At 41.7% G+C, this 11346-nt stretch overlaps 1 protein-coding gene across 1 annotated transcript; it reads right to left on the minus strand.

Annotated features, from left to right (window-relative positions):
* Positions 1 to 7915: 7915 nt before the first annotated feature.
* On the minus strand, positions 7916 to 10910 carry mmachc (metabolism of cobalamin associated C). The gene is made up of 5 exons (XM_008407310.2): positions 10782 to 10910; positions 10397 to 10594; positions 9530 to 9682; positions 9249 to 9425; positions 7916 to 8789 (listed from the first exon to the last, which is right to left on the minus strand). The coding sequence occupies exons 1-5, from the start codon at positions 10893 to 10895 to the stop codon at positions 8607 to 8609; spliced, it is 825 nt and encodes a 274-aa protein (XP_008405532.2). The 5' UTR covers positions 10896 to 10910; the 3' UTR covers positions 7916 to 8606.
* Between the last annotated feature and the right edge of the window lie 436 nt (positions 10911 to 11346).

Consider the following 11346-nt stretch of genomic DNA (forward strand, 5'->3'; position numbering starts at 1 on the left):
TCCTGGTGTGATGGATGGCCCGCTGAACCCCGTGCCGGGTAAAACGCTCTTGTCTGCCTCCCCTCAGGAGACGCCGGACAGTAAAAACCAACAAAGAAGAAACGGTGCGGCGACTTTGAGTCGAGCTAACTAACTTTGAGATGGACCAAACTTTGAGATGTTTTGTTGGAAAACCCAACAAAACACACCGGATGCAGATAATTACGCTTCAATCTGTTTTCAGGTAAACTTCATCACCCAGAACCACTCCTGAACTTTGGCTCTTTTCTTTGAAATATTCCATCGATCACCAGGAGATTAAATGCTATATCTTTATTTTTTACCATCTGTCTCATACCCACTAATAAACCTACTCAAAACTTTACAAGATGACTCAATATGAATAAGCATTTGCCTAATGCACGGGTTTACAAATCTGCAAATGCAAGGTCAGCTGTACTGAGGCCTGCAGCTAAAAACAGCCTTTTATAGATCAATGCAAAAACGAAGGAATGGAGGCACAGGAAGAAGGCGATCAGAGCGGAAGAGGCGTAATTTAATTTTTTCCTGTCCTCCAAATAGCCTCTCTCTTTTCACCAAGACGCTTCACTATTGATCTGACATAAGAGCTGTGAGCGAACGAGTGAGGGGAGAGCAGATGAGTGCAGCCCTCCACAAGACTGATTCAGCCTGACTGAGCTCCGAATGTGTGTGAGAGTAAATGAAAAACCGCTTTGAGCCTCGTTTGGAGGATTTACAAAGTCGATCCTCACATGAGTCCTGACAGCTCAGAACGAGACGTGACATATGAAGTACATCTGTGGGGGCTAAAACGAGGATGTGTTGGGTTTTTTGCATAGTTTTAGAACAAGTAAGTAAGCAACGTACATAGCTGGCTATTGGTTTAATTTTTAAAATCAGATGAATATCTCATTGAAGTCTTTTGCAATGAATAATAATATGTCACCATCTGAACAAGGTTGTGGGGGTAAAATATTGTGCAAGGAAAAACTTTGTCACCAACTAATCACCAATAATGACACTTTTAATGCAAAGTTGCTCTAAAAGTTGCATTGAAAGTCTATTAAAAATGCCAACTTTGCATTAACTTATCATAATTTACAAAATTATGCAAAGTTGGCACTTTTAATGGACTTTTAATGCAACTTTTAGAGCAACTTTGCATTAAAAGTGTCATTATTTACCGAATGACACTCCATGACAACTGTCATAAACATTCATAAAGACTTCTTTATGTTCATGACAGATGTTATGTCATGTTTATGACAGTGTCATGTCAGTCTTATGCACACCCCTTCAAATAAAGTGTTACCAAAAAGTCCTCTGAAATCACGTAAGTTGCGGGTTGATAACATACAAATAAAACTCGCATATAAGGCCCAACTGCATGAAATCCAAACCGAGGTTACTATGGTTAACTAAAACTAATAGAATAAAAACTGAAATTAAGAAAACATCTTTGTTAACTGAGGTAAAAATGGAGAAAAGTTATAACTAACTGAAAGTATATTGTGCTATAAAAACTAAAGCATATTGAAATATCATTCATTTATGTGTTTACGAATCTATTTATTAGCCTTTTGAACTGATGTGAAATGAATATTGTTTTCCCCCGCTCAAGCAATTTACGTCAGCTGTCGGACAAATTACGGTTCAACAATAACTGAATGCAGTTTTTGAAAACGCTGTCTTCTCTTGAGCATCCGCTACTCAGTCGTCTATGTATAAATAATCACAATACGACACTTTGACCTTTTTGAATTCTGCACTTAAAATTGAACCAAAGTATGAAAAAACTAAACTAAAACCAAACAACATTTAGTTAATAACAAACCCAATAAAAACTTGCAAACACAACCTAAAACCAACTGAATCAGAGCAACAGAAAGTGACGGCGAAGTAAAAACTGAAGTTTATTGAGAAAATCCGAACCGTCCGTGATTAAAACGCTCACACTGTCGCCTTCCCTGCCAGATAAATGGGAGAGACGCACATTTGTTTTCTTTTGCGTTGTGTCAGATTAGTGAAGTCCTCTCCAGCTGCGCTCGGCGCCGGCAACTCTATTTATAAAGAGAGAGTGAGGCGTGGGAGGAGAGCATTATGTAGTGTCAATATTTTAGACAGCAGCAAACTGCGGTGATATGTTGCTCTAGTAAGAGACTGGAGAGAGGAGATGTCTGTGTGTCTGAATTCACACACACACACACATGTGCACACACACTCGGTGGCCTGGCCTATAATCGTTCCCATTTAAAATGCTAATTTGCTCTCTCCCGCAGGTGCCTGAGTGTGTTTTAGACTAAATTGCTCGTCATAGCGGGTCAATCTGAGCTTAATGAATTCATGTGTTCTCTCATTACACTTACCGAAGCAGGATGTCGGACGGCAGGCAGGTGCTCTGAGCACTTGAGGGGTTTGCCCTCTTCCTGCCTCCCTCGGTGCGCTCAGATGAAGTTCCACATGTGCCCCATGAATATTTCACTCGATCTCTTGGATTAGACTTGACCTGTGACCTTCTTCGTTACGGGATAAATTTACTTAGCTCAGAGACTGTAAGCTACCAGTCACACAGGATCGCTGGTCCTGGGGTGTGCCTGACTTTGAGGTGAAACAGCAAATGGAAGCAGATTCCCTAAAATGATTGGGCTTCTGGCTCTGTTTGATAAAGTATTGGTACCCAGCCTTAAGTACTCAACTGCGTGTAGGTCTGGACTTGGACTGGGCTGTTATGATGCGTAAATACGGTTTGGTCAACATCATTTTATTGCAGCTACAGCTGCAACAAATGCACTGCAAAAAACACAAAATCTTACCAAATGTTTTTGTCTAGTTTCTAGTGCAAATACAGCACTTTGAATTTAAGACAAAACTAAATTACAAGTAAGTTTTTTGCAAGATCTTCCCTGCCAGCATGCCTAGGTGGGCCCCATGTGGGGAAAAGGAGGGCAGACCAGATGGGTCCCATATGGGTTTGTCAGCAGGTTCCACGATGGCCCCACATGGGTTTGCCAATGTAGGGCCACAGCCCACATCGGCCTTAAATGGGCTCTACATGGTGGTGGGCTACATGGGTTTGTCCATTTAGGCCCCATGTAGGGCCCATGTATGCTGAGGCCCTACATGGGCAAACCCATGTGGGGCCATCGTGGAACCAGCTGACAAACCCATATGGGACCCACATAGCCTGTCAGCTGTGATCTTCTATTCTTAGAATCAGAGACTGAGAATAAACTCAGGTGAACTCTGTCGGCTAATTCAGGGATTTCCACCGTGTTTTGTTTTGGGCAGAATATAAATGCTTGCTTAGCCTCTTTGCTTTGTTTAAAAAACTTGCAAAAAATAAAATAAAATAAATAAAAATTAATGTTTCTTCGGCTTTCCAAATATGCACCTCCCTCACAAAATCCAAATAAAATATGTTTAAGTTTGATCATGAGACAAAAAAGGGCTGTGATGCAATTATGCAAGTCAAAGCATAACTACATCATAATCAAACAGTTCACTTTCATGTTGCTAAAAAAAAAGAAGAAAAAAAAATCTACTGATGCAGCGCCATTATTGCAGCACAGGGTAAACATACAGATACACACATTTATGACTTTATGCTTTTAGCTAAACTCTGCGCTTCATCATCGTTTTCTCGGCACAGGATGAAATCAACGTGGAGAATGCAAACCCAGAGAGTGCAGCTCTTTGCTCTTTGGCACAGGCCATTTTGTCTCCAGCTATGGAAGCGGCGCATGACGAGGGTTGGTTGTAACATTTCCTGAGCGCTAAACGTTCTCCTGGCCAGTCCGCATCGATCCCTCTTGTGCTACAAAAATGGGGTTACAGCCCACCGACGTGAATCAAAAATAATGACTGGCCAAAAGAGAGGCTATCTGAAGGGTTAAGGGAACGAAGAGCAATAAAAGTGAAAGAGAAATACGTCAAGTGTACAGAGGTTGCATGGATGCTGTGAATGTGGCCGCTGCAATCAATATTGTAAATGTGACTGAGTTAGAGTTCATCAGCAGCTGTGATGTAATGCTCAATGCACGGCTATAAATTAGCTCCTAGAGAAGTGGTGCCATGGGAGGCTTTAATGTAGCACACACACACCCACGCACACACACACACACACACACACACAAGCCATGCGATCATTGTAACCATGCAGAAAGAAGCAAGAGGCTTCTGGCTAGCCTGCGTTAGCCTCCATAATGTGTGAAACACATCTGTATGATGGCACAGTTCACTTCTTTTGTTGGTTAATATTTGTTCATTTTTTTTATACATACCATCATGTGTTGTTGAGGCTATGTTGTATTTTATTCCATGCAGGTCTTATATGACTAAAACTATAAATCTGGAACAACAAAAATGCACGATCGACTCCTCATTTCAGAAATCACACACACAATCCTCAGTGTTTTTCTCAGGAGCTGCATTTCCATTCTACAGCACAGAGATTTAAATATCTCACATTCCCAGGGGAATTAAGTTCATCTAAAGGAGGGGATTACAGAGAGAGCCTCACACCTTTACGGTGTCAGGTGTTGGCCTGCTGATGGCTCCAGAACGAAACAGGAAACGTACCATGAGACCTCTTAAATAGGTGGCAAAATTATTCATATCCTTTCAAAAAAAATTGTTTTCTTTTTATTTACATTAGGACTTAATGTATTTTATTTAACAAATACACAACACCATGTCAGAAATATCAAATTTTACCAAAAATGCACATAGCTTATAGAGTGAGGAGGTTTGGAAAGGGTTGTATATTTGATGTACAGAAAAATAAGCATTGAAATATATCAGTTACTTTGAGAAAAGTTTATTTATGTGTGTTTATGTCCTTTTTTTTCTTTTTTTTTTAAAGGGGTTTATGTTACCTGATTCACATTGAGTAATTGGCCAGCATTCCTTGGGGATATAAGAGTCTTTTGCATGAATGTGGATGAGTCCAGCTCTTCCTGTTACATTAACGTTACTCTAATTCGAGTGTTCAGTGTTTATTTGTGAGACTCGGAAAACCAGAGAAGCGGCTTAAAGAAAAAAAAAGGCCCGCTGGCGTTTTCTGATTTACTGATACCCAAATCGACCTTATGCTTTATTTAACGCATGTGCTCGGTGTGTGTGGGCGTAAGAGGAACAAAGCACTTCTGGTTTTTAAACTCTACCGAGGCTGGTAATGAGCTGCCTCTCCAGGCGCTCTCATCCTCGTTCACTCTGAAACCCCCAAAACTGCCACCGTCTGGCTGCAGGGGGACATCTGAGACTGCTTAGTCAGCGTTGATGGTTATGATGCAGGAAGAGAAGAAGAAATGTGATAAAAAAATTTATAGCAGTCTGAATATTCAGCCACGCTCTCGCTGTGCTCCTCCCTGCCCCCTCCGCTCAGCTCCTAATTCCTCTGCTGCTGGTTTGCTGCTGGCCTTTCCCCCTCTCCTCTTGTTAGCCGATGTCTGTGGGCGGATAGCGCCGCTTCACTGACCCTCGACCCGCCGAACACCACTCATCCTGTCTTTCTCCGCGTTTCCATCCAGCTCTCAGCACCAGATCGTTCTGCTGCAGCATGCGAGCATGCAGCCACAGGGCAGGCGCAACGTTTTTCTTTAGATTTCAGAGAAGCGGCAGCAGTGCGCCACTTCACGTCAGTCTTGCAGGACTTGCTACGGAGCTGTTCTGAAACGCTTTAGTGCGTCGGCTCTTCAGTCAGAGGAAAAAAATGGCAGGTTTGGGAAATGAGAAAAGACAAAACCTGCTCCTGCAGAGTGTATGCCTTTACTTAACGTCACCCAACGCTCAGTTTCGACTGAAAAGCTTTAGTTAGACGAACTGCTGAGAGCAATGTGGTCACTCTGGAGGAGATGCAGAGATTCTCAGCTCAGGTGAGTCTGTTGACAGAACAAGTCTTAGTTTTATTTATACCTGTCCGTTCTAATAAAAAACCAATTGAGAACATGTGGCAATGGTTAGAAATTTCTCCATTTTTTTTGCTGGGACTTGAATTATTTTAAAAGGAAAGTTGGGCAAAAATCTACAAAACAACATGCATTTAATGACAGTAGAGAGGAAAAATCCCTTTTAGAGCCTGGTTTAGTGTGAGTGACCTTCTGCCTCGACCGAGTGGAGGTTTGTGAAGACAGAGCATCCACACACACACATAAAAAAAACAACAAAAAAACAAAACAACGGTCCTGGAGTACTTTCTTTGTCAAACAGGAAACAATAAGTTAATGGCAGCAGTCGTTCCTTTAGTGACCTCGTCAATATAAACATGTAAACTCTGGACCAGTTGTAAAATTCATAAACTGACGTGGCGCGCTGAAGACAAACACAAAACCACGTTTTCAGATTTCTTCCAGGGACATATATGTTGAAAACTATCTACTTTTTAGTTCCACTTCACAGTTACAGAGTGGTCTATTACAATGTTGTGTTTACATGTATGAGTTAAAATGTATGGTTCTCATCTTAGTAAATCAGCATGTTTTACTTTGTACGTGAAACCAGATATTCACATTGTACAAGCAGCAGGGAGGTGAAGTAAAACAATGATCTCAGTCCTCTCCGTAAAATGAATGGCAAATCGGAGGAGTTGCTCCAAAACAAACAAACTGAAGGGAGATTAAAGATAATAATGGAAGAGGAAAAACTCCAGGACATCTGACCATACTTTGTTTATTTTCTCCCTTTGCTCCAAATGTGTTAAACTGCAGTCTGAATCTAGTGCTTTCAGTTTAGAGGTCCAACAGCCATAACTCTCCAATCAAACCTTTATTTGCTACCAATAAAAAAGCAAATAAAAAGCCAAATGAGATGCATTGTTACTGTTTACATCCTCGGAAGGCTGAGAATCGAGCTGCAGCTTCAGAGAGGGGCAGGATGAGGAGTGAGAAAAAAAACAAGGGAGGGGGATGGAGAGTGGGACGGGGCAAGAAAGGAGGGGAGATGGAGTATCTGTGGGAACATAATTAAGTCCATGGTCTGGCTCTCTGCAGGCCTGCGGCACACTGCTCTAAAAATGCTGATTCAGTACACAGATAGACCTAGCAGTACAGGAGACAGAAGGGGTTGGGGTGGGGGGCTGTACAGAAGAGAAGCAATGAGGCGCTAAGGAAAGGAGGGAGGTGTCGCAAAGAAAGACCTGCAAAGCCTCAACATAACCAAAGTTAAGATTCTAAGTCATCCCGTTAAAGAGGACGTAGTTATCGATCTTTAGTGTTAAACTTTAACGTTATCCGCAGCCAGTCCTGGACTTCATCAAACATTGAACGTTTTTCCAGCTGCTTCAGAAACAGCAGCACAAACTCACCGCCAGTCCGCGTTAATAACAGAGGAGGACACTGACACTCAGAGGCCCAAGCATGAAAGTGTCTGTCACTGCAGACCTCCCCCCCCGCACCCCCCGGCATACTGCAGCTCGGAGCTCCTCGGTTCTCTTTAATAACCAGAGTTATAACCGGACCCGGTCGACAAGCAGAGGGGTTAGTCACAGTTTAAAGTGGTCAGTCTGTCGCCGGCCTGGAGGAGCAGAGGGAGTCCACATCTATAATTCATCAACCTGGCTGCCAGTTAAACCTGAGACCGTACACACAAGCGTAGACATCTTACTTTTTAAATATTTCTTTCTAATTAAATGACAGTTTTTCTTGTCATAAGAAGACAGTTTTGACAAATTGTACTTATAAGAAGTTTCGTTGCAGATTTTGGTTTTGTCAAAAAAATGTATTCTTCTTATATTGTTTAGTGTTGTGAAATCTGGGCAAATATAAGTAAAAAAAAAAAAAAAAGTACCAAAGTGTTCATGTATGCTCAGTATAGTCTAACCGGCCCAAGTAACGCACCTATCAAGAGGGAAAAAGCTTCGTCGTTTCATCTAAACTTGGTGTAACATGAGATAAAATAAAAGCAGTAGTGATGACAAGAATGTGCCTTCCTCTTCAATTTATTACCAAATGTAAGCAGAACATTCAACCGTATGAAATTATGCTTCAGTAATATTTAGCATCCAGGGTCATAGTGAAAAAAGAAAATCTGCCTCCGAGGAACAAACCATACATTTCACGCTGTCGTTATTTACTGAATAAAAGGTTTTCTTTTTACAGTTTCTTGCTTGAGAAACCTGCTTACTTGAGGTCCAGTCACAGTATTTCAATTTGGTTGAGTTGTGGACTTTGACTGGGACATTTCAGCACATAAATTTGCTGCTGTGTCCAGTTGATAAACCATCTTGAGTCAAGTTTATTGTTGCAACTGCAGAAAAAAGACTGTTATTCACTGAACTACTGACAAGTTATCTATAAGTTAAACTTTAAATTATTATTAATACAATAATCAAACTGCAAAGGTTTTCCATTGTATGCCCAAACCACCCATCGATCCGTCTTGGGTGAATTCAACAAAGTGCGTCGACCAGCCGCAACGTCTCCTGAGCACATTTACTTAATAAACATTCATAACACAATCATCTCCACAAAAATATCCTCCTCTAGCTTCAAATGACTTTCAACGGAAATGTAAGAGCTTAAAAAAAAAAAAAAAAAACAGTGTCAGACTCAGCTGAGGTTGAATGAAAACAAATGAAAGCAGCAGAGGGTTCGGCTCAGGAGGCCCAGGTGTCAGCCGTGTCCGTTGGCCTGGTTCTGCTCGTGTGGGCTGAGGTCAGGTTGGGCCTCTTCTTTTGGTAAAAGACCCCAACTCCTGAGCAGAGCGAGGCGCTGAGCAGGGGGAGTGGAGAAGTACTCCCTCTGTCTCTCCGAGTAGGTCTGTCTCCCGGGGACGATGTCTCGGTAGCTCCAGTCCTAGTGGTAAAGAGAAATTGTAAAATGTGATCGTTTAAAAAAAAAAAAAAAAAGGCTTAAAATAATCTAACGTTTATTTTATTTGGTATGTACCGAGCTTAACTAGTGTTAGAGTAAGGCTAGAGGAAATTATACCAAGTATATCGTCTCGGTCAGGGATTATGACATTGCTGCTGATCAATTTCTAATATCTGGTTCATCTTTTAGGCACCCAAGTTTTAAAAACTTTCAGCAAATATCTGTTGTTGTTATTTTAGAATAAAAAAAGAATAAAAAAAAATATATATTATTTATTTATTCTCAGAATCTCCAGCACACAGGAGAAACTCCAGAGTTTCAGAGAAGGCAAAACTGTCACATGACTGCTCTTTTATCAAAAGGTCATCTGTCTGAAGTGGTTTGGATTAAGACAAATTTATTTATTTTTTGTTGTGTGTGTCTATAAGATAGCTTGTGCACCTGCCAGTGGAAGTTAAAGGCCTCCAGCAGCTTGATTCTGTCTCCTCTGGAAGCAACGCAGTCCGGAGGATCGGGCCGCACCAGCTCAGAGCCCACCGTCACATCCTCAAACACCAGCAGGGCCCGGATGGCAAACCAGCCGCCGAAGCTCGGATGAATGCAAACTCCAAACATCTTCTGCCGAACAAACAGATGAAACGGATGAAACTTGAGGAGAAACAGCGACAACAACAAATGTTCCTCATTTTGGTTTGTTTTGACGAACAAATCGGTGGCATTACTCTTCCGGCCCAGGGCTGGTCTGTGACGTCAGACTGCTGGTAGTAGAATGCCGCTCCAGACACGTGCGCAGCGGTCTGCGCCAAGAACTTTGGCTTCTTGCTTGGCAGCAGCTCGTAGTCGTACCTCACGTCCATCTTCAGTTCTGGAAAACTCTGAAGGAGAGAAGGAGACGATATTTAGAGGTCCTAAATAAGTTGGGGATGACAAGAGCGAGCCGGTATAAATTTGCGAAATGCAGAACCAGAGACGAACTGTCAACATCTCCATCAAACAGTAGATAACCTGTCTGCGTCAGTGCCTGTAGGTCTTTAAGACAAAAGTTTGTAATGCTGCAGGGAGGCTGTTAGTGAACATTAGTGAAGAAACAGCATCACAGAGGACAAGGAACACAGCAAACAGATCAGTGTGCAGAGACGAAAACGTGTCGTGTTTAGAAGACATCAAAACTGAATTCTTTGTGTGACGGAAAACTAGCACCAAACATCGATTTGAACACGTTATTCACACAGGTGAAACACAGAGGAGGCACCATCATGCTGTGGGAAGGTGTTTCTTCCACAGGTGCAGGGAAGACAGTCAGAGTCCTATTGTAGGTGGCAAAAAGAACTAAGACTAAGGTGAAAGTTCACCTACTAGCAAAACAATAAAATGCGCTTAACTTTCTGTGTGTAAGGTGAACTGCAAAAAAAAAAAAAAAGTTTTAGTAGGATGAATACTTTTGCCAGGCAATGAGTCATGATCAGAGTCAGTCTGGAAAAATATAACCTGGCCTGTAAGCTGTGAGTTTCTGCAATAAATAGTCATAATATTTAATATATATTAATAATATTACTGTATCTGTCAGAGTGCTTTACTTATACTCTCACCTGTGAGACTGCAGTGGAGACACAGTGCCGGACACATTGGTCTACCGGGTCGAATGGTTTCTGAATGCTGCTGTGCTCCAAGAAGGGCAGGAAGGCTTGTTCAAACATAGCAGGAGTGCTGAGCACCACCACGGCCAAGGCATCATCTGGGTAAGGCAGGTGAAAGGAAGGAGGCAACACTGAGTTATACCAGCCTACCTACAAACATGGAGGAACAAAAACTCCAATAAGAGCAAGCAAGGGAGGAAAATGTGAACAATTTTCACGTAGAGCCAATTTGCTTCAAACTAGCTTTACATGAAGCAAAAATATAAATTAGAATTAAGTAAAACTAAACATTGATTCAAATTAGACGCTAATTCAACTAATCGGGACGCTACCATACCTTTAAAGGGTACACTTCAAACCCTAGTTTAGTTAAACAGCTGCCTAGTGGTCCTATTACACCATCCACACTGGCAGAGGAAGCCGCCATTGTTGCGTTGGTAACGACCGGCATTGAATTGTGGGATGTGGTGTTCTTTTGCGAGCCATATTAACGACTTACGCCACGTTTCCGTTTTTTTCTGCTATAGTTTGTGTGAAATACAGTGACAAAAATTATAAAATACGTCGCGTTGTGTATTCACCGAGTTACTGTTGGAATGTTACGTTTGTTTTTTTTACTTTTTATTCATAAAGTAACTTGTGAACAACAATACCCACAAATCCTAGCTGCTTACGCTCCTCAGGAACTACGTAGTGGTTAGGTGTTTCAATTATTTTTTTTTCTCACAAATAGCGGCGCCCCTTTCTGGGGGAAAGTAGGCACTACGGTTGGACTGGGAGTCAGAAATCAACCAACCTTTGTGGTAAGTAAAAACTTAATCTAAAGGGTTACATCTTTCAGGTATTTTGCATGTCCTATTTAGGTAATTTACACTGTAAGTTATGCTATGTTTTTGGAGCAG

The sequence above is a fragment of the Poecilia reticulata genome, linkage group LG4 (genome assembly GCF_000633615.1).
Source record: "Poecilia reticulata strain Guanapo linkage group LG4, Guppy_female_1.0+MT, whole genome shotgun sequence".
In the NCBI taxonomy this organism is placed as follows: domain Eukaryota; kingdom Metazoa; phylum Chordata; class Actinopteri; order Cyprinodontiformes; family Poeciliidae; genus Poecilia; species Poecilia reticulata.